The sequence below is a fragment of the Vombatus ursinus genome, unplaced genomic scaffold, assembly GCF_900497805.2.
Source record: "Vombatus ursinus unplaced genomic scaffold, bare-nosed wombat genome assembly UNPS02014807.1, whole genome shotgun sequence".
Taxonomy (NCBI): Eukaryota; Metazoa; Chordata; class Mammalia; order Diprotodontia; family Vombatidae; genus Vombatus; species Vombatus ursinus.
The window spans coordinates 24376688-24403776 of NW_020954585.1; the positions used below are offsets into that span (position 1 = coordinate 24376688).

Sequence of the window (27089 nt, forward strand, 5' to 3'; positions counted from 1 at the left end):
TTTCAATATGATAGATTTTATTCCATTCATGGATTTCAATTCCCACCACGCATTTCTCCTTGTCCCAGAGATACTTGGGCTACATTAAATATTTTGATGCCAAGAAATTCGGCTCTCCCTGGCAGACCGGCATTTCTTCAGTAATAAATCAAATTGTATGTGTTACTGGAAGACTGTAACATACATAGGGCCCAGTTCTTAAACCTTACCTATGATGTTTAAATGAATTTTTTGGGCTCTGGGAATGACCCATACATAGGAATGAGCAAGAAAAATCTTAGAGGGGCAGCTAGGTGGCGCAGTGGATAGAGCCCCGGTCCTGAAGTCAGGAGGACCTACGTTCAAATCCAGTCTCAGACACATAACACTTACTAGCTGTGTGACCCTGGGCAAGTCACTTAACCCCATTGCCTAGCCAAAAAAAAAGAAAAATCTTAGGACTTTTTGTCTCCAGCTCTCCTCCAGAAACTTCTCTTTGTTTTCCAATATAAGTAGAGGGAGATAGAATAAAATCTCTTGTGCAGATGTAAAAAGATAAAGAAGTATCTATCTTATATGTAGCATATTGTGAGAAGACACAACACCATTTCCCACCTCCAACAAAGTGAAGTAAGGACATAAGATCTGGAGTCTGACCAAATCCAAATCTGACCAAATCAACCAACCTCATCTTGTCACTTGATTCATTACTATATATTTAGTTTTATCCTCCCAAGATCTGTAGTGATCTAGGGGTATATTATGATAATTTATTCTTCATTAATAAACTTGCAATCATTTAGTAGCTCTAGGCCTCACCCAAATTCATTAAATATTAATTATTTAGTGAAATGGAAAAAATGTCTACTTACCAATAGTAATTACTTATTTATCTATAAGTAAGCAAATATTAAAATTACTGAATGAATATGTATGATTTATTAATATTTATCAATATTAAACATAAAATGTATTTACAACATTTTTGGTTATGATCAATGTCGCAGCCTAAGTCACCTCAAATCATAAAAATTTTTGTTGTTGAATCAGATTCTTTGTGACCCCATTTGGGGTTTTCTTGGCAAAGATACTAGAGTGATTTGCCATTTCCTTCTCCAGGTCATTTGGCTGTTGAGGGAACTAAGGCAAACAGGGTGAAGTGACTTGCCCAGGGTCACATAGTTAGTGAGTGTCTGAGGCCAGATTTGAACTCATGAAGATAAGTCTTTCTGATTTCCAACCCAGTGCTCTATAGACTATGCCACCTAGCTGTCCCCAAAATTACAATAGTCAATTCTTCTTTACTTGTCTGGAAACTTGGTCTTACATTATTCAGTTCATTCCAGATACTCATTAGTCTTTTGACAATCTTTTTAACATTTCTCCTCAAATTAGTTCTTTTCCTGTCTTCCTTTCAGAAATTTGCTGTACTTACTAGTCCCTCGCAAACTTTTCATAAAATTATCATGATAAAGTTCCTTTGCAGACAACATAGTTAAAATCATTCCTACAAGGAAGAGGTTTCTCCTCACCTTCTTCCTATCTGCCTTCTCCACATATTCTTCATCGATGCTCATAGATCATTGATAAGACACACTCACCTTCTCCCTGTCTCCTTAGGAAGATATCCTTAGCATTTTCTCAACTGACTATTTAAATAGCCAACACACTCCATTAACATTCCATTAACATTCCATTTGAATTTTCATCTGCTCTTAAAGCTACAATGATAACATCTGTATTTTCTGTTAGATAGACATTTGAACCAGGGGCTACATAAATATAGAGCATGCATGGGCAAATTATTCCCATCCTCTTCCATTTTGACCCAGAATACTACAAAGGTGTCTGTAGTTAGAACTAGAAATATATTTTCCATGAACTTAGGTACATCATAGGCAAAATAAGCTTTTAGAGGCTAGCCTGTATACCTAGCCTTGTTTCTAGGATAAAATGATTTCCATGTTCTAAACAACTAACTTTGGGCTAGCCTGGAAACCTTGCCTTATTTCTAGGTTAAAATAATGTCCGTATTCTAAACAACTGACTTTGGAACATAATCTTCATTAACTGGAAACTATTTATTCTTCTTATGATAATAAGAATGATGGTGCCAGGTTTCTTCTGCACTCTCCTTTGTCCCTGAAGTCTGCTTATCCTCTGACCCTCACTAGGTTTGTCTCTGATTATGCCCACAATGGCTTCCAGGCTGTGTGTCAGCACAGACTCATACAGGCCATGGCCAAAGCCCAGAAGAGTCCTGGAGCTGCCCGAACCTTCCCTCCAACCCTACTTGAATGGACAGTTACTCAAAAGAAGGCCAACATGGCGTTAGATGTCCACTGCTTTAATGGTGAGTGGGGAGGGAGGTGGTTGGAGAAGGGGAAGGAGGGAGGGAGATGGGAGATAATTCTGTAAGAGTTTACAGATAAGTAGAATTCTAGAATATATGAAGTGTCATCAATGGTCACTAGTAAAACTTATTCATTTTACAGAAGAGAAAACCGTGGCCCAGAGAAGTAAAGAGATTTGTCCAGGGTCATACAGTTAGTGCTAGAACAAAGACTAGAATCTAGGTGTCCTGCCTAGTCCAGTGTTCTCTTCTCAATATCAAACCCAAGGCCCAAAGAAAGATTTGAGTCAGGCAGTCCCTGGCCCTTTTGCTACTCCCTACCCTCCAAGTCCCCAACCCTCTGGTTGGTCATGGGGATGGGGGATATAAGAACAGAGGATTACTCTTTTCTTGGCCTCATACTCATAAGACTTAGACAAGAAAAGTTAACTAAGAATACAAGACCTATCGCTAGATAGGATGTGATGAATTGCAAATTGATTTGACCAGGAAGTAATGCATTGAAGGTTAGAGAAGAGTGATCAAGAAAGGCTATATGAGGAATGTATGTGTATAGCCTATATCAGATTGTGCACTGTCTTGGGGAGGGTGGTGGGGAGGGAGGGGGAGAAAAATTTTAAACTCAAAAGCATATGGAAGTGATTGTTGATAAATCAAAATAAATTAATGAATAAAAAAATGGGAAAAAAAGGCTATATGGAGGATTTGATTTTGGCCTTAAAGGATGAGTATAATATAGATAATATTGTTTGTCCTTCATTCTCAAAAAGGACCATGACATCAGGAAAGTGATGCCATGACTTGCATACCAATTGGATTTAAGTGAGCAAGGGCTGTGCAAAGTCACCAGTTTCACTTTCTCCTCTAGAACCATCTGGGTCCAGTGATAAGATATAGATCAGAACAACTGGAAATGGCCCCCGATATAGATAACAAGAGAGCAAAGGATAGAGCATTCCAAGCCAGAGAACGGTGTGAGCAAAAACAGAAGCAATATTTCATGTCTTACATGAAGGATCAAACTAGCTGCAGCAAAGAGTTTGTGCAGGAGAGAAGTGACAGATATGATTAGAGAAGAAAGGTGAATATGGGTGGATACCAGAATGAAGAATTAGGCTTTGTTCTGCCAGCAATGAAGGCTTCTAAGCAGGGAACCAAAAGCTGTGTTTAAAGGAAAATGCAGCAACACCTGTGCAGAGTGAACTGAAAATGGGAAATATGGAGACAGAGAGGCCAATTAGGAGGCTGTCTCAAAGGTCCTGGAAAAAGATAAAGAGGCTATGAAATGGGGTGATGGTAGAATGAATGGAGAGGAAGAGATGGTGTGAGAATCCTTAGGTGAGAAGATTGATAGAACTTGGTAAATTTGAAATCTCGTTTCTGAGTAGGATCCAACAACCAACCCATTGGCTTTCTAGGGGACCAGTTTTCTTGCCCAATTCATTCATGGAGCACAGGAGAGGATGTGACTGGAGACATTTTGAAACACAGGTATGGATCATAAAATTATAGACTTGGAAGGAGTTCCAAAGTCATGTGGTCCCACCATTACCTGAAGCATGATACCTCTGCAATATCCTCAAAAAAGTGGTCATTCGGACTCTACTTAAAAATTTCCAGATACGGGAACTCATTACTTTCCAGAGAAGGCCCTTTTACTTTTGAAAAGCTCCGTTAGTGTTTCCTTATATCTAAGCTACAATTTGCCTCCCTGAAGTTTCTGTTCTTTGTCCTTGGTTCTGCCTTCTAGACCCAAACAAAAAAAGTAAAATCTCTCTTCCACGTCATATGTCTTCAAATATTTGAATACAGCGATAATATTCCCACTAAGTCAGGGGCTTTTAGACTGGAATCTGAGAACTTCTATTTTTAGTATTTTGTATTTTATTTATTTATCTTTTTTTATCTATTTTTTTTTTAGGCAATTGGGGTTAAATGACTTGTCCAGGGTCACACAGCTAGTTTGATCTGAGGCTGGATTTGAACTCAGGTCTTCCTGACTTCAGGGCCGGTGCTCTATCCACTGTGCCACCTAGCTGCCCTGAATTTAGTATTTTGATAACTGGATTTCAATAGAATTGATTTCCTTTATAATTCTATGTATTTTATTTTGTGCACTTAAAAATATTATTCTGAAAAGGGGTTCATAGGCTTCACCAGACTGTCAGTGGGATCCAAGATACAAAAAAGGAATTCCTGCCCTAAGTCTTTTCTTTTCCAAGCTAAATATCTCCAGTTTCTTCAGGCAATCCTCACATGACATGGTTTCCAGATTCTTCATAATTCTGGTTGCCTTCCTGGTTTTCAGGCCAACTTGTCAATGCCCTTCCTAAAATGTGATGGTCTAATAATACTCCAAAGGTTGTCTGATCAGAGCAGTGTATAGCAGGATTCATGCCCCCTTGTTCTAAACATTTTGCTTCTATTAATGAAGCCTATGGTTTCATTCACTTCTTTTTTTTACTGTCATTTCACATTGTTGATTTCTATTCAGCTTGTGGTCCACTAAATGCTCCAGGTCTTTTTCATATGACATATTGTCTAGCCTATACATCCCCTGCCCTAGACCTATGCCTTTGATTTTTTTTAACCTAAGTGTAGACTTTACGTTTATACTTCAAGGATCTGTAGTTTCATCAGAATCAGTACTCTCTCTGTTGATGCAGACAGCCGTCCCTCTCTATAAATGGGAGGAGAAAGAGGAGAACAGGTTATTTATTATGCACATTACTATCCTATTTGGTCCTCACACAGCCCTGGGAGGTAGGCACTATTAGTATCCTCAGTTGAGGAGAATAAGGCAGATAGAGGTTAAGTGATTTGCCCAGGATCACACAGCTAGTGAGTTTCTGAGACTGAATTTGAACTCAGGTCTTCCTGACTTGGTCTTTGAACTCATATTTCAGAGACTAGCATTCTACCTATAGCATCACCTAGTGGCTTCTAAAAACTTTAATCTTTGTGAATCAGTATGCTCCTCTCAAAATTCATCACACTAGGTCATTTTGGACCCTACTACTATATACATATATATGTATACATGTATATATACACATTCATACATATATACATCTATATATGTATGTAAATACATCACTAAAGTCCAACTCTGATGCCTCATTGTGGTGTGGAGGTGACTTTCTTACGTATCTATCTATCTATCCGATTGTCTGTCTATCTGGCTGACAAGTTCTCTGTAAGCCAGATAATAATAAAAACTCACATTTCTATAGTGTATATGTATAAATATAATTTCACCTTATTAGATTTGTCCCATTATTCCAGACTATTTAAATTGTTTTGGATCCCCTTTTGTTATTCAGGATATTATCTATCCATCCTAGTTTTGTATCTTAGGCAAATTTTAAAAGTGTTTTCTCTATGCTTTCATTCAAGTCACTGATCAAAATAATGACTAGCATAGAGCCAAGGGCAAAAACCCTCTGCACTGTCTTAGAAATCTCTCTCTAGATTGTTACTAATCCATTAAATATTCCTCTTTGGGTCTAGACCATGGGTGGGGAACCTGTATCCTCGAGGCCACATGTGATCTTCTAGGTCCTCAAGTGCGCCCTTTGACTGAATCCAAACTTCAGGGAACAAATCCTTTCATTAAGGGGACTTGTTCTGTAAAGTTTGGATCCAGTCAAAGGGCCACTCTTAAGGACCTAGAGGGTCATATGTGGCCTCGAGGACACAGGTTCCCCAGCCTTGGAGTTGGCCAATTCCAAATTCACCTACTTGGACTACCATCAACATCTTTCCATGTTGTCTAAGAAGGTACCACAAGACATTATCAAACTCTTTGATAAAATCTAGTCATATTATATGTATATCATTCCCTTGATCTGCCAGCCTCATAGTCCCACCAACAGGGAAGCTGAGGTTAATCTGGAAGTGGTCTAAGACCCTCATTTTACAGATAAAAAAATTGAGCCCAAGATAGGGAAGTGACTTGTCCATGGCCACACAGGTAGTAAATAAGTCAGAATTCAAACCCAGGTCCTCAGACTCCAAATTCCATGGTCTTTTCCAGCGTAACATGACCCTTGTTGATTCATGGGTTTCATACTTCCCTTTCCAAGTCAAAAGAGACATCCCTTGAATGATGACCTGGAGAATGTTGCCAAGAATTGAAGACAAGCTCAGTGGTCTATTGTAGTTCAAAGAATCCACTTTCTTTCTTTCCCTTTTCAGAGAAGGCGTATTTCTCTTTCCCTGCCCTGGAGCATCTCTCCCATTCTCCATGATTTTTCAAAGATTTCTGTTAGCAAGTGACTCAACATCTGCACCTCCAGGTTACTTCAGTACCCCGAGAGCTAGTATCTGGGCCTGCTGTGAACTCCTTAAGGATAATCAGGCGCTTCCTGACTAGCTCCTTACTTAGCATGGGATTCAGGTCCCCATTAACCTTTTTTGTTGCATCCTTCCCAGTGCGAAGATCACTGTCCTTGGTGGGGAAGAGAGACACATCGTCATAGTCGGGTGATTCTCCCTCCTCTCCATTGTCCTTTATTATGGTTCCAACCATCCCCAGCAGGGATCCTTTTCTTCATTTGATCTTCTCATTTCCCCCCAGATAGCTTTAAAAGCCCTTTGCTAACAATCCGTACCATTCCCCAGCAGCCTCAGCTCTTCTGTTCTGTAGGTCATTCATTATTCTTCAAAGACCTGTGCCCTTCTTGTATTCATCCCTGGTTGCCTGCAGTATCTGTCTTCCCTTCCATCTGCTATATGTGTCTCTTTTAAATTCTCTTTGACTGATGAGTTCCCTATGCAGGCAGATATTAATAAAACCTTACATTTATGAAGTTCATAAAGGGTTTTTTTTGGGGGGAACCAATGATATACAGGGTGTCCCAAAAGTCTTAAGCTATTAAGGCTTTAAATAGCACTGAGACTTTTGGGACACCCTGTGTTTTGTTTTTACAACACCTTCATTTCTGAACCTATCCCCCCTTCTCCCCTTACCCAGTGAATCATCCTTTGTAACAAAACATTGAAAAGGAAGACAAAAAAGGCAATCTATTTCAAATCTGATCTGGCTGATTAGTTCCCTATACAGTCAGACAATAATAAAAGCCCACATTTCTATAGTGCATAAAGGATTTTTTTGGGGAAAAAAAAACATTGGCGTACAGGATGTCCCAAAAGTCTCAGTTTAGCTTTAATATCTTAAAATAGCACTGAGACGTTGGGAGACCTTGCATTTTGTTTTTACAACACCTTCATTTCCACCCTCTTCCCCTATGTGATGAGTCCCCCCTTGTAACAGCAATGACAAGACAAAAAAAAATGAGTTCAGCAAAACTAATTGTAGTGTGGGGCAGGTAGGTGATACACTGGATAGAGCTTGGAATCAGGAAGACATCTTCCTGAGTTCAAATCCTGCCTCAGACATTTACTAACTATGTGACCCTGGGCAAGTCACTTAACCCTGTTAGCCTTAGTTTTCTCATCTGTAAAATGAGCTGGAGAAGGAAATGGCAAACCATTCCAGTATCTTTGCCAAGAAAACTGTAAAATGGGGTCATGAAGAGTCAGACACAATTTAAAAGAGTCAACAACAACAAATTGTAATATATGCAATTTTCCACACCCGTAGTCGCCCTACGTCTGCAAAGAAGAGAGGGAGGGTACATAAGGATTTACAAAGCATTCACGACCATGTGAGGCTGGTAGTACAATTAGTATCATCCCTCTTTTAGATATCAGAAAACTGAACCTCATAGAAGTTGTGATTTTTCCAAGTTACTACTAAGTGTCAGAGCCAAGTTATACCAAAGCCAAGACCAAAGCAGTTCGACTGTACTATACTGCCTTCCATACCACTGTCTTTAGAAAAGTCAGCATGGCAACAAGCATTTATTAAGTACCTACTGTGTGCCAGGCACTATGCTAAATGCTGAGGATACCCAAAATAAATAAATAAATGAATGAATGAATAAATAAATAAATAAGGCAAACAGTCCCTGCCCTCCAGGAGGGAGGAGCCCTTCCTTACGCTACAAGGACTCTCATTGTGGGCTACCTCTGTGCAGTGTGAATTGGGAGCAAAGAGCACGCTGACATTTTCTGCTTTCCCAACCCTGAGCTCCTGACATCCTTAGGGGGCTAACCGATGGCTGGAGGGGCTGGACGGTCTCCTTGAAGAACGGTAGCCAGTGGGCTGAGTTGGCGGGCCACGATTATGTCCTGGATCTGATCTCAGACATGGAGCTTATCTGGGACTTCCCGAAGCAGAAATCCTACTTTATCATCACCTCTGAGGGGGCAGAGAAGGGCAGGAGCAGCACCAGAATGTAGGTAGCTAATTTACCCCCTGGCCTCCATCACACACAGTCTGACCTTTCCTCACACACTGCTTGATGGTTTTTCCCCCCATCCACTGCCACTATGGGGTGGGGATGGGAGGGGCGCAGTACAAGTGACTTTTGTTCACCTTGAGTCCTGGGCAGGTGGGGATAATGGTTCTAGGATGTTAACATTGCAGAGATCAGAGAGAATCCTCACCTTTTAAATGAGTAAGCCCCTTCTGGGAAATTCCAAATACTAAGGGGGTGGAATGGTGACCTCCGGGGATGCTGTCCAGTCAAAGTCTATTTCGGAAGAAAGAGCCAGAGTCACCCTCCTCTAGGACATATTTGGTGGTGTAGTCCTGCAGCAAATTCGGAATCCTAAGGATAGGTGGAGAAACACAGAACCAGCTAGGAAATGCCCTGTGTCCCCACAGGGTGTTTGGAAACAATTGGGACTCTGATGAGGAGACCCCTGCCCTTCCCCGGCACAGGGGGCGCTCCATTCGGACAACAAAACTTCCTGACTCAGATGGTGATTTCAGTCACGGTAAGTCCTGCAACCATCACTCCATAGCCCCATGGCCATCCTTTGGTTCCCTCTGGACACTCCTGACCTCTCAGGAAGGGTCCCTTCCCTCTCCTCTCTTGGGTTATCCTTCACATTATAGTGTCACATGGCTTATATATGAAGGATCCTCACAACAGCTCTGCGAGGGATCTAAAACAGTGATTATTATCCCCATTTCACATTTAGGCAAACTGAGGCTCAGGACCCCTCATGGAGGGTTTCTTCCCTCCCCTCTCTTGGGTTATTCTTCACATTATAGTATCACATAGCTTACATATGATGGATCTTCACAACAACTCTGTGAGGGATCTGAAACAGTGATAATGATCTCTATTTTTCATTTAGGGAAACTGAGGTTCAGGGAGGCTCAATGGATTTTAGAGCTGGAAGAAACCTTTAGAGATCATGTAGTTTAAGACTCTCATTTAACAGATGAGGAAACTGAGGCCAAGATAGGGAAGTGACTTGTCCAAGGCCACATAGGTAGTAAGTCAAGATTCAAACCCAGGTCCTCAGACTTCAATTCCATGGTCTTTTCCAAAGCATCATGTTTCCACTTAAGTGACCTGTGCAATGAATCCATGTCAGACCCAAAAGTCAAACCTAGGTCTATGTTGCCTACAAGCAGGTGACTGGAGGGAAAGGGACTGGTATTAGCTCTAACCCCAAACCAGCCTGTTCCCCAGTTTGGTAAGAATTGCTCTCCTGCCTCAGCCCCAGATTGCCGTGGCATCCCCATGGGGAGACTTCCCTGGCAGGGCTGGATCCCATGTTACCACTGCCCCCTGCATCTTCCCAGCAGACTCAGACAGCTTCAGGGAGCCGGCTGCCCCACAGAAGGGATTGGATCGTTACCTGGATAGCCTCTTTGGCCCTGTGCTTGCCTATGGAAACACGGTATGGAGCCCACCCCTGGCCTTTGGGGAGGAGGTGATGGGCAGACATGGAGTGCAGGGGTAGGGAGATGAGAAACATCTCAGGAGAACACGCAGAAACCCAGAACACAAATACACAGACTCTAATAGCAACCCTTTAAAATTTTCACCGTGCTTCACATACATTATCTCATTTAATCCTCACAACCGTGAGAAGTAGCTGCTCAAAATTTTGCAGATTTTACAGACTGAAGAAACTGAGGTTCAGAAAGTGACTTGACCAGGGTCACCTAGCTAGTGTCTACAGTGGGATTTGTCTTCCTGACTCCAAGTCAAACTCTCTATCCACTGCACTGCTCTAACACCATCACATGCACATGAATGAATGGGAAAGCATTTATTAAGCACTTGCTGTATGCCAAGCCTTGTGGTTTGGCATTAAGTTATGGAGATACAGATCCAAAAGCAAAGACTGAAAGATCTCAAGGAGCTTGTGTTTTAATGGGGGAAACAATACACAGAAGGAAGCGGTGGCTGGGGAGGGGAAATTAGAAACGGTGAGTGGAAGCAGAGGGGAGCAGCTTGGCATACCCCTTCCAGGAATATAGTAAGAGCAGTGATTTGATTGTGATTCATGGTTCCATAATTGGAAGGTGGCAGTGAGCAAAGGAAACACCGTCATACATAGACACCTCATCGCAGACAGAGCCTCTGGAACACTCTCGCACACACAGAAATGTACACCATCACACACACACACACACACACACATACCCTTTAAGTCATTTTCCCCATTCCCCACCCTCCAGCCCCCCAACCCCTAAGAGACATCAGGCTGTTACTCTGTGCTAAATCCACAATGAGGACACAATTCAGAACACCACTACCCCACTGCCTCACCCCAGTTTCAGACTATTTTACGTTCCCATGCCTAAGGTGCCTCCCTTACCCAATCCTCTTTAGTGATGGATGGGCTTATCTCTTGATGTTCATTATCCTCTCTGGTCAGAGACCCATGCCAATTTTGTCCAGGCTCACAATTTAAGTTGGCATGCCAGAGAAAAACCAGACAGCTTCCTGCTAAGCCTTGGCACCCATATTGTGCCCCTTTCCCCTAATTCTCTCTGTGGAGACATACATAGGTAGCTGGTCCAGCTCAGGACCACATTTTCTTCTTTCCAGGAGAAGATGGCCCAATGTGGGTAATGCCTCCCCTCCCTGGTAACCCCATCAGCACCAGCCCACAGTGCCCATCATTTGATGCCATTCTCTTACCGCAGATGAGATTGTTGGGATGCCGGAGGAAAGGGATTAGGGCCTCAGTCCCTGCTGCCTGACCTTTGGCTTAGTGCACCAAATCTTTTGCCCCATTTTTAGGATCTGGAGAAGCCAGCTGCTATCTCCTATAGGATGAAAGGGGGAGGTCAGCCCAAAGGTGATGAAGATCCATCTGGGCCCCCCAGAATACCCCAAGAGCCAGGTCAGTAGTACCTCCTAATTATTCACCCCACCCCCTTCCCACTCCCAAGTCTAGCCAGCACCAGACTTAGTTTTCCCTGGGTTCCCTCATATTCAGGTAGAGGTAGGTCAGAGCCCTCATTGAACCTCCACATCATGAAACTCCAGCCCTAGGGATCTGGGAAGAGAGGGCATGGGGTAGGACATGGAACTCTAGAGCAGGTGCTGGGGCCTCGGTATAATCTCTCTGGCATTCCCTCCTCACCATATGGGCTGACTCCTCCTCCTCCCTTCCTCCTACCCTTGTTCCTTCCCCTTCTCATCCTTTCCTCTGCTTCCACTTTTCCCTTCACAACTACTCATCCCCATTAAGCTGGGGTGGGGTGGGGAAAATTGATAACTGAGCCCCAAAAATAGGAGGAAGGAAGGTTGGCTATTGGGATTGAGTTCAGGGGTGTATAGTAGGAAGTTCTTCAACCTTTCCCTCCTCCCATGCCCCTTGACCCAGCACTCTTGACCTTCATAATTCTGATCCTAGCTTCCCTCTGCCCCTACATCATCAATTCAAGTGGCCCCACCTGCCCATCAGAATCCAATCCCAGCTATTCCTTGCTCTCCATGACCCCTGATCTAGCCAGTTCTGACTCCTACGCCCCAGATAACCCCCTACCTCATTTTCCCTGATCCCCTTGTTCCTGGCATTCCCTGAACCCCATTGGTTGTCTTCTGACAACCACCACCCACTCCCTCCAGCTGTCCCCAGCTGCTCCCTAATCCCCAATCCCCAGCCCCCACCCTGGGGCCTCACTGAGCCTGTACTCTGTAGTCCCAGGCCTGGACCCCTCCACACTGGCGCTGCAGCAAGCCTTCATCCACAAGCAGGCCATGCTTCTGGTGAGTACACACCTCTACTCCTTAGAACTACTCACTTTGGGGCCTGTGGGGAAGTTCCTTCACTCTCACTGGTGGTAGAACTTGTCGAGGGGTAGAATTATATACTACTGGATGGGGTGGGGAAGGAACATTGTAAAGTTGCAAGGGGTTCAGGCGATTATTTCACTGGGGAAGGGAATATGAGCCAGTGATCACTTGGCAAAGTGGGAAAAGCTTTGCAAATATGGCTAATTCATGGTGGCCGTCTATTGATTGACTGCTAACCCTAGTGGCCTTTTCTTAGCCCTCCTAAGACTTGATCTCTGTGTAGCTCTTAGCACTATCAACATCCCCTTCTCCCTGGACATTCTCTTCCTCTTTGGTTTACATGCTGCTGCTTTCCTGAGTTTTCTTTCTACCTGCATAACTGCACCTAATTTCCCTTTGCCGGATCTTCATCTATCTCACACCACTGCATGTTAAATGTTTCATGAGGGGGAAGTGTGAGGAAAGAACAAGCATTTTTAGGGGCCTGTTGTTCTTTGCTAAGCACTTCACAAATATTATCTCATTTGATCTGCTCAGCATGGGTGCTCCTCAAGGCCCTGTCTTGAGCTCTCTTCTCTTTTCTTTACCAGGGGTGGGGAACTGGTAGCCCTCTAGGTCCTCAAGTGTGGCCCTTTGACTGAATTCAAATCCAAATCCAAAAGGGCCACATTGAGGACCTAGAGGGTCACATGTGACCTCAAGGCAGGTTCCCCACCCTTGTATAGAGTCTGCACGCTCTTTCTTGGTGATCTCACCAACTTCCATGAGTTCAATTATCATCTCCATGAAGATGACTACCAAGTCCATATATGCAGCCTCAAACCCTCCCCTGAGATTCAGTCCCACATCACCAAGGACCTAGTGTACATTTCTAACCAGATGTTCCATAAGCACCTCAAAATGTCTAAACAGAATTCTATCTTTCCTTTAAATTCATCCCTCCTCCAAACTTCCTTATTCCTTTTGAGGATACTACCAACCTTCAGATCGCTCAGATTTACACCGGCAGGATCATCTTCTACTCTTCTCTCTCCTTCCACTACATATCTAACCAACAACCAAATCTTTTTTTTTAACAGTAATTTTTTTATTTTTATTTTTATTAATTAATTTAGTTTTAGTTTCAACATTTACTTCCATAAGATTTTGAGTTCTAAATTCTCTCCCCCCCCTCCTCACTCCCCAAGATAGTATGTAATCTGATATAGGCTCTACATATACATTCATATTAAACATATTTTCACATTAGTCATGTTGTAAAGAAGAATTAGAACCAATGGGAGGAACCACAAGAAAGAAGAAACAAGACAGAAGAAAAAAAAAAGAGAAAATAGTATGCTTCAATCTGCATTCAAACTCCATAGTTCTTTTTCTGGATGTGGATAGCATTTCCATCATGAGTCTTTTGGAATTGACTTAGATCATTGTACAGCTGAGAAGAACTAAGTCTGTCAGTTAGTCTGAGTACAATGTTCTCCTGGTTCTGCTCACGTCACTCAGCATCAGTTCACGTAAGTCTTTCAGGTTTTTCGGAAGTCCACCTACTCATCATTTCTTATAGCACAATGGTACTCCATCATATTCATATACCACAACTTGCTCAGCCACTCCCCAATTGATGGGCATTCTCTCAATTTCCAATTCTTTGCCACCACAAAAAGAGCTGCTATAAATGTGGGTCCTTTCCCCATTTTTATGATCTTTTTGGGATACAGACCTAGAAGTGGCATTGCTGGGTCAAAGGGTATGTACAGTTTTATAGCCCTTTGGGCATAGTTACAAATTACTCTCCAGAATCCCAACAACTAAATCTTGATCCTGTCTCCACAACAGCCCTCCCATCTGCTCCCTTCCCTCCACTCAGCATTTGTTGTTGTTGAGTCATTTCAGTTGTGTCTGACTCTACCTGACCCCATTTTCTTGGCGAAGACCCTAGAGTGGTGTGCTATTTTCTTCTCCAGCTCATTTGACAGATAAGGAACTGAGGCAAATGGGATTAAGTGACTTGCCCAGTGTGAAACAGCTACTAAGTGTCCGAGGTGGGATTTGAACTCAAGAAGATGAGTCTTCCTGACTTCAGGCCCAGAGTTCTCTCTGCTGTGCCACCTAGGTGCCCCAGATAGGCAGTTCAAAGGCAAAAGATAAGGTATCATATTTAAGGAACAGAGAGAAGATCAATTTAACTTTAGGATAAAATGTAAACTCCTTAGCTTGGCATTGAAAGCCCACCGCAATCTGTCTCCCATTTACATTTGCAATGATTTCATAGTATTGCTCTTCACTCGCTCTATGTTCTGGCCTGTTCCCTGGCCTCATTCCCTGGAATGAGGCTTGGCCTCTTGGAATTCCTCACTTCTTTTAAGGCTCAGCTCTCATGCCCCCCTCTTACATGAAGCCTTCCCTGATTTCTTCCCCCATTTATTAATATTCTATGTTGTCTCTATTAACACTATGTTTACATATATATATGTATATGTTACACGTCCCCAGGAAAATGGAGGCCCCTTTAAAGCAGGGGCTGTTTCCTTTCCACCTTTGTATCCTTAGTGCCTAGCTCAGTGCCTTGCATATTAAAGCTTTGCATGGTATTCCAATAATATCCAAAAAATACTAAAACATCAAGAGGAAGTGTTCCAACACACTGGGTAAATCCTTTGTGAAGGTTTTATGGAAGGACACGTACAAGAGCTGCACAGAATGAGAAGGTGTGGATGGGTCACAATCTGCCCTGATGGAAGGAGTATCCACTCTGATGAAATTCTGAGTGGCTCTTCTTGGTCAAACCTACCATAATGTATTCTGAAAACCCTCTGTCTCTGGTGAGCTTAGGAGAAAGAAGGCAGCACCCAGAGCTAGAAATAGACTCACTAACTGTGAGGAGCTGGCCCCAGATGGTTGAACATAGAGAAGGGAAGGAAAAACCCAAAGAAGATGATCTGTTTGGTCCCCTTTTCTAATTGGGGTCCTGTTTCTTCAATGGACAGAAGAGGGCGGTGAAGGTGGATCAGAGGGGAAATGGAGGCTGAGGCAAGGAGGTTCCTGGGAGGAAGGGGATTTCTCCTCTCCTCCCCAGTCAACTCCTTCTTTTTCCTCTCCCACAAAGGCTCAAGAGATGACTCTTCAGGCCATGGCCCTCCAGCAGCAACAGCAGCAGCAGCAGCAGCAGCAGACAGATCAGGTCCCCTCTGCTGGAGCTTCCTCAGCTCTGCTGGGACCCTCCCCCCAGCCCCTGCCCCCCAAAGTGAGTCTGGCCCTGAGAGAAGGTATTGGAGGGTGGGACACAAACATACTCTACATCTGCAGAAGATGCAGTGGCTAGAGAGGAAGGAACTAACAATAACAGGTAAAAGAAGGGAGAGATTATGTTGGAGGGTGGGGAGGAAAGGGGAGGCTATCACAGGAACATAGAGAAACCAAACTGGTGGCTCTGGCATGGGCTGCTGACCATGTGGTTTGGGATCTGTTTGCTCATCTGGAACATGGGGACAGTCTTTACTATCACACGTCCCATTACGCTAGAGGGCTCAGGGATTGCTCTCTAGGTCTCAGAAAGATTACTGCTCCAGCTCATATGCCATGTTGGGAATGATTGCTCCTTTTTCATGGGCCAGAGATAGGGCCAGACCTCACCAGGGTTTTCTTCCTCTTTGGCAGAAGCCAGTAGGGGCAGATATCCCTCTAAAGGCCAAGAGCAGAAGTCCACCTGCCAAGCCAGTGCTAATCTATGCAGCCCCAGCTCTGGGAGACCCTGGAGGAGTTGGCTTCCAGCCCAAGGCCTTAGTATCTGGATGTCCCTCGAAGGCTAGGGGCTCCATCCCCCCTATTAAACCAGTGGCCACCCCTATCCGGGTACAGGACCAACATTCTCCTTTAAGAACCTGTGAGTACTTTTATTCTAGGCATCCCCTTTCTTCTCTGCCCACTCTCCCCTCCAGTCCTTCTTTGCTTAGCTTTTGGGAGAAATTTTCCCCAACTTCAGAGGGTCCCCTGGGAAGTAGAAATAGTTAGTCTGCATGACACCCTCATCACCTAAAAAGTGCCCCTTTTCCCCACCAGTCTCGCCCTCCCCGGAGCTTGTACGTCATTCCATCCTCAACTCGGAGCATTTCCCTCAGCCCACCCAACAGATCAAGACCATAATTCGCCAGTGCCAGCAGCCACCCAGAGCTCCAGATGGTCTCAGGTTAGAACCCTGCTTCCAAGTCCCTTTTATAAGGCCACCCTTAACCATAGGCAAAGTAGGTGGCCTCAGATCACATTATTTGTTATTCATTTCTCTTGCTTAAGCACAGTCCTCTCCAGGACCCTCTTTTAAGATACAAATACCCCTGATTGGAGGAGGGAACAGTCAATTGTAGCCACTAACAATTTAAAGGAGTAAGGAGACAGGGAAAAACTAGGTCCAGAGCATGGGTGACTTTCTTCAAAACCCTTGCCTATAAAGCCAGGATGCAGGGTTGGGGTCCAAGAGCTCAGGCTCCTCATCCCAAACCTCTGTAAAGGCCTAGTAGAGCATGGTCTCCTTCACCCTCAATGACATCGTCACATCAAGTCAACAGGCATTTATTAAGCACCTACTACTTTCCTACTGCGTGCTAAGTAAGCATTATCTACACTGTCCCCACACCCAGACTTTCCTGGTGATGGAAACCTATCTTGGCTTGCCCCTAGGCATCCAGAGGTCTCATAGGCTCCTTCCCTCAGGCAGCTCTGCCCTAACTTTCCCCATCTTCCATCTGCCTAGGAAGGAAAGTGGGAAGGTGTTTGTGAAGAAATCAGATCCTCACGAAGAGGCCCTCCTGATCCTGAAGGAGCAGATGACCCACTCGGCCCCCATTAGCTTGGTAGTGGTCAATCCCATTGTCCCCAGCTCCTCCTCCTGGAAAGTTCCTTAACCTTTGGGGTGATCATCCAAGCTCTAGGTCTCTTCCACACCTCCTTGGGTACGGTGAAAGTGAGGATAGAGAGCTATATATTTCCTCTACACACACACACAAGTAAATACTGTAAAAGGTTTTCACTTGGATTGCCATGTAGAGTGAAGTGACTGGGCCTTAGTTTCTTCATCTGTAAAATGGGGACAACTAACAATTTCTTCTCTGACTCCTTCACAATTGTGAAATTCAAATTAATAATGGATGTGAAATGCTTTAGAAAATGGAAAGCAGTCTATAATGCATTTCTACACACACACATGCACACACAGAGAGAACACAGGAGCATTACATAGAATAAGAAAGGGCTCAATTAATCTTGGAGAATTAATAAAGGAGTAACTGGAGCCCTGGAGAAATTCCTTGCCCCCATGTTAAAAAGCCTTTGGCTTTAACCCCATAACCAGGGGTAGACTGCCTGGCCCAGCTGAACAGCCTCTTCTCCCCCTCCTCTGCTGCCCCACCCACCGGACCCACCCATGCTTCATACTCTCTCTGATTCTCTCCCCTGGATTAGGGAAGTCAAGGTCCCAGACAGACTGTGGCCTTGGTGAAGCCTGTGACCAACACTAGGCCCCAAGGCCTAACCCCTGCTGCCAAACCTCTAACTTCAGCCTCCAGGCCAACTCTAGGCACTCCCTCAGGTAAGGGGGAAGGGAAGTAGATATTATTATTGTCTCCATTTGACAGAGGACAAAACTGAGGTCAACAGGTTAAGTGACTTGTCCAGGGGTCACACAGCTAGTAAGTGCCTGAGGCTGAATTTGAACTCAGGTCTTCCTGACTCCAAGTCCAGGACTCTAACTGGTGTCCTCCTATTCATCCTTCTACCAACTTCCTGGAACCCTCCACTCCCTTATCTTCAACAGCACATTATCCTTCTTCTCCTGCTACCTCTCTGACTTCTAACACTTCATTTTTGCTTTCTTCAATGACTTTTATCCCTCCTCTCCCCCTCCTCTGCCCCCCCCCACTTAATTATGGGCATTTATCTCCCAAGGTTCATTCCTGGGCCTTCTGCTTCTCTCTCTCCCCATATACCCTTTCTCCACGTCTTACTTACCTGAGCTCTGATCCTATACTCCACCTGCATATTGGCTATTTCAAAAGCATGAGGTAAATGGAACTTTGCCATAGTTCACCAGCCCCTTCCCCATGGTGATATCTTGTGACCTTCTATGGGCTTGTGGAATATATCACCCACTTACCTTTCCCCAACCCCTTCAGGGTCCAGGGCCAGATGGCTCTGTGGATGGAGTATTAGATTGGCATTAGGAAGACCTGAATTCAGATCATGTCTCAGATACTTACTAGCAAGGTGACCCTGGAAAAGTCATTTAACCCTCTGTCAGCCTCAGTTTCCTCCTCTGGAAAATGGGGATAATAATAGTACCTATTTCACAACTGGTTGTGAGGGTCCAATGAGATGATACATAACGTGCTTTATAAACCTCAAAGAGTCATTTAAATGCTAACTATTAGGACTGCCCTCAGATTGTCTTTTTCGCTGCCCTTCCAATCCCCACTCAACTCTGTTTGCCCAGGTGAAAAATGTCTAATTACCATTCTAGAAATTGTCCACTTGGTTTCCCATCAGCATCTAAAACTAAAATTATCAAGACCCAAATTCACCATTTATCCTCCTGTTCACCCAAGCATGAAACCTGGGGGCCTCTTCACCCTCATATAGAGTTTCATCCCTCCCTATTCCCCCTCTCATCTTTCCCTTCCTTTCACACACACTAGTTTGCCATTTGTGTTCTTAGAATAACTTCCTCACGGTGGGCTGTGCAATTCACCAGATCAATCCGGAGGGAGGCAATTAGGACATGGGCAGTGTATTCACACTCCCTAGGGTTGATCTTTGATATCTGGTTCACACTAAACATTAGCCTTTTTATATTATCCCAATATTATACATTGGCTCTGTGAACCACCTGATTGGCTCAGTGAATGGTTGAAAGGGAGAAGATGTGATTGAGGAAGAGAATCTTGGGGTTCTGGGAGGGTAGTTGTGGTGTTTCACCATCACCCTAGCTAGCCTGATTGTGCTACAGCTGAGGTAGATTAGGAAAATGTGCCTTAGAGGGCTCAGGCTGTGCGTCACCCTGCCTACCCAAGGTCCTTCAATGGAGAACCAAGCAGCCCCTCAAGGGCCACCGTTGATCTGGGATGCACAAGGGGTCAGGGGGCGAACAGGGCTGAGCAGAACAGGACATGGTACCCACCTATCTCACCTATCTCATCCTTCCAATACCAGTCTCACGGGCACTTGTTCCAGAGGAGGACCCCATTCAAACACAGCTCCACCGGCAGAGCAATGAGACCTTCTACAGCTACCAGGGAGTACCTTGGAAGATATACCTCCGAAAAGAGGTGCCCAGCCTTTATGTATGCTCAGCCCTGGGGTAGGACTGGCTGGGGGAAGGGATTTCTTTTTCTAAAGCCGGGGGACAGAGTCCTAGAAACTGCCCCAAGTCAAAGATGTAGCTTTAAGTCCTGGATCCACCACTAGTGTGACCCTTGGCCACTTACTTCCCTTCTTTGGATCTCACTTTCCCTAATTGTAAAATTTTAAAAAAGCAGTTGCCAGAGGAGAAAAAGTAATAAATCAAGGAATATTTTTGAAAGTAACAGTGCTTTATAAATACTAGGCATGAACTGCTTTTTATAGTGCAAGGTTTTACACGTGCCACAGTCAAATATTTATTAAATAAAAAGCTTCTTTTTCTGTAGAGCTCTCCTTTCTTAATTCTTTCCCCTTCCCCTTCTCTCCTATACCTTATTTTCTTCTCTTTCCTTGTCCTTCTTCATCCCACCACCACTCCTCCCCACCACTCGCACTCCTCCTTCATGGGATCTTCTGGATATTGTTTGCCAGCCTCCATGGCCAAACACTCAGGTGGTGAGGAGGGAGGTAGCTAGTATGTGCTCCTGAAGAACTTAGATCCATTGGGAAGGACTGGCATCTGGGTCCCTCCTCCCACCCTGTCCTGGAGGGATAGGATGCCATGAGTTTGACTTATCCATGGCATAACTAGAAGGGACCTTTTCCTCTAATCTACCAGCATCATGGGGGTTCAGTGGTCCCTGGCGAGGTAGGAGGCTGTCAGCCCTTAGAAATTTCCTTAGAAAGGATGGGAGGAATGAAGTAGTGGGACAGGAGACAAGGTGGAGTGGCTACGTGGGTCAGCAGCCCCAGCACCTTCCTGTGAGCCTCTCCCTCCATAGGTGTTTTACCCCAAGGACAGCTACAATCACCCAGTTCTCCTGGACCTCCTCTTCAGACAGGTGAGACCCCAGGCTCCTGCAGCCCCCATACAGAAGGAAGATCTCTGAGGGAATCCCAGCTGAGGTTTCTTCCTTTTATTCCCCAAAGGTGGGGGGCATGGGGACAGTCTCTTCTCAGCTGGCCAGACAGGCCTATTCCCCTAAGAGAAGAGGATGCTGGATAGGCACCCCTGTGACCTATCTCAGGGGACCAGCATTCCTTTCCTGTAAGGACTTTCTCTAGTGCTCTCTCTGCCCCACTACCACTCCTGCCCAAAACAAATCTCAGATCCCCGGGGGGGGGAGGCGGCCTAGTCATCTGGAAGGTAGTTCTTCATAGAACTGCAAAGTGCCTGTCACATAGGAGGCACTTAATAAATGTTTATTGAATGACTTGACAAATTCAGAAATCCAGACTCGCCGCAGCAAGTCCTCTGCCTGGCACTGCCAGATCTGTCTGCCTGGATCTTGAGATGATGGCAGTGCTGGGATATGATAGCCTGGGGCTATTAGGGGCCAGAGCACCCCTCAGTATGCCTTGACCCTGTCCCCTCAGATTCTCCATGACACCTTCTCTGAAGCCTGCATCAGGATTTCTAAGGAAGAGAGGATGAAGATGAAATCCATCTTTGGTAGTAGGGGGATGGGGTGGGGTTGGGGGTTGGGTAGATCAGAGCATTGAAGGTCTGGGGCTTGACACCTCTCCCACTTGCTCCTGAGAGCCCAGCCTAGAGTTGGGGCTGGGACTACGTGTCAAGTGACTTCTAATCCAAAATACAGACAAAGTCCCTTGAGACCACCCTCTTTGCTTTTTGCTGAGGCTCAGTGTCCCTACTGGAGTTGGGATATTTACATTATTGTAGCCAAACATAACCCCATTCTCTTTTATCTCAGTTTTAAAGGGACCTCATATATATCATCCTTTTCCTCAAATCACTGTATCTTAGATGCATTACACACAGGACTGCCCTGAGTTTATCTGACCTGTCTAAGCCCCTCCAGGTAAAGTAAAGAAAGTCTTGGGATTCAGTCCCCTCAAAGAAAGCCCTAGGGGGACTATGATGGTCTAGTGGGAAAAGCATCCAATTAATAGTCAGTGGAAACAACCCTAATCTGGAGAGTGGAGAAACCTGGTTCTAACCCCAGCTCTGCAAGTAACCAGTCTGGAGAGGTCACTGCCTGTTTCTGGACCTCAGTTTCCTTATCTGTAAAAATGTGAAAAGGTGGTTTAATTGAACACTGAGACCTCTTCCGGATCTCAGGTTCTGGGAATTTATCTCTTAGAGATGAAAGGAGTGAGAGGGAGGAAGGGAAAACGATGCTCGGGACTCTACTTCTCTTAGTCCAGAACAAGTTGGATTCACTGCATCCGGTGGTGAATGAGAGTATCAAGAGGGCAGTGGTCAGCGAAGCTCGAGAGGGCTGGGAAGTCTATTTCTCCCGACTCTTCCCAGCCACGGTGAGGTCCTTCTCTTTCTTCCCCCCTCCTGCGAGGATGAGATGGGCCCCTATGCACAGGAGTGGGGAAGGCCCCGAAGATCTCTGAGGGAATCCTGGCCGAGGGCTTTTCCCTTCATTCCCAAAAGGTGGAGGGCACGGGGGCGGTCTCTTCTCAGCTGGCCAGGCAGGCCTGTTCCCCTAAGAGAAAAGGATAGGTACCCCTGAGACAGGTCTCGGGGGACCAGGATTCTCTTGCTTCCTAGAAAGAGAATGGAGAAGGGCAGAGGGTAAGGATAAAGGACGGGCCAGGGCAGGTGAAGAAAAGTCCCTGGGCACTACTGACAGGCTGAGATGTGTTCCTCCCCACCTTGACCCTGTTTTCTTGGTTCCCTCTTCCCGTGGCCCACATCTTGTCCCTGCTGTTCATGCTGCCCCAGGCTCTCCAACACATGCGGTATTGTTCCTATGCAGGGCAGCGTGGGCACAGGCGTACAGATCCTGGCTGTGTCTCATGTAGGCATCAAGCTCCTTCGCTTGGTAAAGGGCAGCTGGTCATCAGGGGAACAGCTTCGAGTCTTACGGAGTTACAGGTAACAGGCACTCAATGGGATGGAAGCCCGTGTGCGTTAAGTAAGGACAAGCATTTGGTAGGGGGCTAGCCACTCTGAGCTGGCAGAAGTGACCTTTCCATCACAGCCAGGTGGCACAAGTGGATAGAGGGCTGGACCTGGAGTCAGGAATGACCTGAATTCAAATTCAGCTCCAGACACTTACTAGCTGGGTGAACCTGGGCATTTAAATCACTTAATGTTTGTCTGCTTCAGTTTTCTCATCTGCAAAATGGGGATAATAATAGTACTTATCTACCAGGGTTGTTGTGGAGACAAAATGAGTCAATATTTGTAAAGCGCTTTGCCAAGTTTTGCTAATTATCTATCTATATATCTATTTATCTAACTATATGTATATGTGTATATATATATATATACACATATATATATATAAAAAATGTTTGAGATTTCAGGACAAGTCCAGTAAAGCAGGGATCTCAAACCTAAGTCAGTTTAGGGCTGCTATGAAGCTCCGCAAGTCATATCATGATGTCCTTTGTTCAGAAGAATAAGTAATCCAACATCACTAATGTGAAAATATGTTTAATAGGAATGTATATGTATAGTCTATAACAGATTGTGCACCGTCTTGGGGAGGGAGGGGGAGAAAAATTTAAAATTCAAAAGCTTATGGAAGTGATTGTTGATAAATCAAAATAAATTAATAAAAAAAAGAAGTAATCCAATGAATTAGATCTTGTAAAGAGAAACCAGGATTTGGATAATAGTCATGCAAATAGATTCATGATATTATATTAAAAATAAACATGCAGTTTGAGTATGTGGACAGGGTTAGGGCCTTTTATTTCCTTTCCAATGTAGCTTTTCCTTAAATAATGAACTGTCACTCACCTTTTATTTTTTTAATAGTCCATTTTTTAAATAGTCTATTTAGATTACATCGCATAAATGGGTTACTTTGACTTTCGACTTTTGGATCATAAAACAGCCCAGTAAGGGTAATGATTAAATGAACCAAGATCCCCTAAGTACAAACTACAGTTTATACTTCACTCAACTGTTACTTATTCCCATTTCTCTAAATGTTGTTCTGTTTATATTTTCCCCCACATCTGGGCTGTCCACCATGACTTTTCAAGCTTCTGGCTCCTTTCTCACAGCCTGTATACTCAGCTGCTATTTGGAGCTCAGGTGTAAATGTCTTCATTAGCATTTCTGAGGGCTCCATGTTAGGTTTTCAGGAGTTTCCAGCTTTGGTGCTTTTGGACCATTTTACCACCTACTTTTTTCTTAAAGGAACCAGGCCTTTATTTCTTTGGCACCTTTTGACATCATCAGACAAAACAGGTCTCTCCCAGATTAAACAGTATTAGAGGTTGCTCCACATGACTAACATGGGAATATGTTTAATATGATTGTACAGGTGTAGCCTATATCAGATTGTATGCCATCTTGGAAAGGGGGAAAAATTTAGAATTCAAAATCTTATAAAAGTGAATGTTGAAAATGAAAAAAAAATAAATTTTTAAAAAGAAAATTTTAAAAAAAGAAAAAAAAAGACCATTCCCTGGTTATGCTGGCACCGTCTTCCCATGAGGAATAAACTAGGGGCAGTCTTTTCTTCTTCCCCTCCCCTTGTCTCAAGGATCTCTCCATGGGTCTTATGCCAATATTAGGCACATGATTTGGAATTCTACTAATAGCCTTCTATTCTAGCCTGTGGCTGGCACAAAACTCTGCCCACTCCCTCCCCCTGTATGTGTTTTATCCCACTTTCCAACCTTTCATCTTCCACTGAGACTACAGCCAGAAAGTGGGAAGGTGGAAGATGCCTCTAGGCTTTTTGGAGCAAGTCAGAGAGGAGTCATTTCTTCTAACTGCATCGGGGATATGAGATGGGTTCAGGAATGGGACTGAGGGGGGTATTTCTTTGGTCCAAGTATACGTAATCTACAGATATGCATAAATGCATAAGACTCTTAGTTTATCATCAATTGTCAATTCACAGCCCTCCCCCATTTAGGAAGGATCTGGGCACATGAGTTCCTCACATGGACCTCACATGGCCTTGCTCCTCTCCTTTCCAGCTATACAGACATCCTTTTTGTGACCATTCCTTCTATGAACATGCTGGAATTCAACCTGGCCAGTGAGAAACTCATTCTTTTCTCAGCCCGAGCTCCTCAGGTGAAGAGCATGGTGGATGACTTTATCCTGGAACTCAAAAAGGTAAGACCAGGGAATAAGGAATATAGTCTAGGGGGAAGGGTAATTCCCTTAGGGCACGGGGTGGGGAACCTGCGGCCTTAAGGCCATATATGGCCTTCTAGGTCCTTAAATGTGGCCTTTTGACTGAACCTAAATTTTACCCACTTAGGCCACTTAAGGACCTAGAAGGCCACAGGTTCCCCACTCCTGCCTTAGGACAAGGGGCATTGCTTTTTCCATCTTCACAATCCACATAAGGTCCAACAGGCTTCTCCAGTCGTCCTGGTCTATATCTGGCCACTGGACCCAGATGGCTCTGGAGGAGAAAGTGAGGCTGGTGACTTTGCACAGCCCTCCCTCACTCAAATCCAATTCACAAGCAAGTCATGGCATCACCTCCCTGGTGACATGGTCCTCTTCGAGAATGAAGGACAAACAACAAATATCTGTCCAGTTCCTGCTGTTGGGGTTAATGTGTATATATGTGTTTGGACAGTGATTGTTGTATAAATATAAGTATCACTGTGGCTGCAGGGGAGATGGCAGTGAAGATTAATTTTGTACATATTGAGATATGGGTTGTCTGTGAATTCTTATGTGTTTGTCTAAGTCTGGGTGTTTAGAAAATACCCATGTGTGGGGGACGTATTAGGGGATGGGAGTGTTTGTTGAGATATGCCTATATATACATGTTCATATCTATAAATCTATGTATGTATATATGCACACATAGAGACATATCTATACATATGAACAGGTATACACATACATATGTATGTGCACACATACATATGTGTATATGAGTCTGGGTCAGAAGCATCATGGGAGTAATGGATAGAAGCCAGAACTAAAGTCAGGAAGACCTGAGTTCAAGTCTTACTTCTGACACTGGCTCTGTGACTGTGAACAAGTCACTTACTATCTCAGTGCCTCTAGGCAACTCATTGACTGTAAATTATAGGGGATTTGCCATCTGTATTGGGAAAGGGAGTTTTCCCACCAGGAGTTTCCTATCTCAAGGAATTCACAGATTAGAACCAAAAAGAATAAAGGTATATATGTGCCTTGAAGGGTCCTTGGTTCCCGCGCGAGAGAACCACTGTGGAAGAAGCTGGGTTGTAGTCCGTGAGGATGGAAGCATTCTGCGTATACATGGCAGACTTCTGTCCGTTGGGTCTCAACGTCCCCAAACTCCTCTGTGCCTTAGGATTCTGATTACGTGGTTGCTGTGAGAAACTGCCTGCCAGATGACCCGAATCTCCTGAGCTTCCACAAGGGCGACATCATCCATTTGCAGTCTTCAGAGTGGTCTGAGAGGGGTCAGTGCCTGATGGGGGGCCCCATCCACACCCCAGCTCAGCACCAAGAAGGAGTAATAATCCCAAGAGCTAGTGGATGCTAGACCAGTGACAACCTCAAGACCCTGCTCTTCCCTTTCCCGCAACCTTCACAAGCCCCCAGATCCCTGCACGCACAGCACCCCTATGCTTCTTGACCTCTTAATTGCCTCACCCCAAACCCACCATAGATGGCACTACTATATGGCTCTCTTCATTTGTCGATGTTTATTGAGCCTCATCCCAACTTCTCATGACCAGACCCTAATTTTTTCTGGCTGCTACAATACTTAAGTTTTGCTCAGTAGCAAAAAGGCATAATTCTACCAGCCCTTAGACCACGACTCGGTGAGGGTAGCAGGAGTGGATGGGAAAACTCAAGAACCATGAGTTGACAACACCTCTCTGCCTCCCATCTTTCCTGCCTGTGCCTCCCAGGCTACACTTATGGCTATGTAGTCAGGAAGAAGGTTATCTACCTGGAGGATCTGAAGAGGGGCACCCAGGACTTTGGTAGGTGCTAGGAAGAAGACTTTGTGTGTGTGTGTGTGTGTGTGTGCGCGCGCGCATGTGCATGTGTGTATTCACTCCATAGTAGAGTATCTTCATGACCTCATTTGGGGTTTTCTTGGCAGAAATCATGGAATAGTTTGCCATTTCCTCCTCCAGCTCATTTTACAGGTGAGAAAACTGAGGCACACAGAGTTAAGTGACTTGCCCAGGATCACAGAACTAGTATCTGAGATTGGATTTGAACTCGGGAAAATGAGTCTTCCTGACTCCAGGCCCAGAGCTCTATTCACTGTGTTCTCGCTCTTAATCTCTCAATCTCTCTCTCTCTCTCTCTCTCTCTCTCTCTCTCTCTCTCTCTCTCT

General features: G+C 44.6%; 1 protein-coding gene across 1 annotated transcript in view; it reads left to right on the forward strand.

The window, feature by feature from the left end:
* MYO15A (myosin XVA) overlaps positions 1–27089 on the forward strand; it is a 131197-nt gene that overhangs the window by 69323 nt on the left and 34785 nt on the right. The window contains exons 29-48 of the mRNA XM_027874636.1: positions 2154–2332; positions 3751–3823; positions 8443–8634; positions 9066–9178; positions 10002–10096; positions 11452–11554; positions 12359–12426; positions 15557–15694; positions 16108–16333; positions 16510–16636; positions 17198–17297; positions 17905–18031; positions 19648–19763; positions 20619–20678; positions 21214–21289; positions 22001–22116; positions 22569–22687; positions 24757–24898; positions 26085–26196; positions 26653–26727. Of these exons, the coding sequence (XP_027730437.1) occupies positions 2154–2332; positions 3751–3823; positions 8443–8634; positions 9066–9178; positions 10002–10096; positions 11452–11554; positions 12359–12426; positions 15557–15694; positions 16108–16333; positions 16510–16636; positions 17198–17297; positions 17905–18031; positions 19648–19763; positions 20619–20678; positions 21214–21289; positions 22001–22116; positions 22569–22687; positions 24757–24898; positions 26085–26196; positions 26653–26727 (2357 nt within the window). The remainder of the gene's footprint in view (positions 1–2153; positions 2333–3750; positions 3824–8442; positions 8635–9065; positions 9179–10001; positions 10097–11451; positions 11555–12358; positions 12427–15556; positions 15695–16107; positions 16334–16509; positions 16637–17197; positions 17298–17904; positions 18032–19647; positions 19764–20618; positions 20679–21213; positions 21290–22000; positions 22117–22568; positions 22688–24756; positions 24899–26084; positions 26197–26652; positions 26728–27089) is intronic.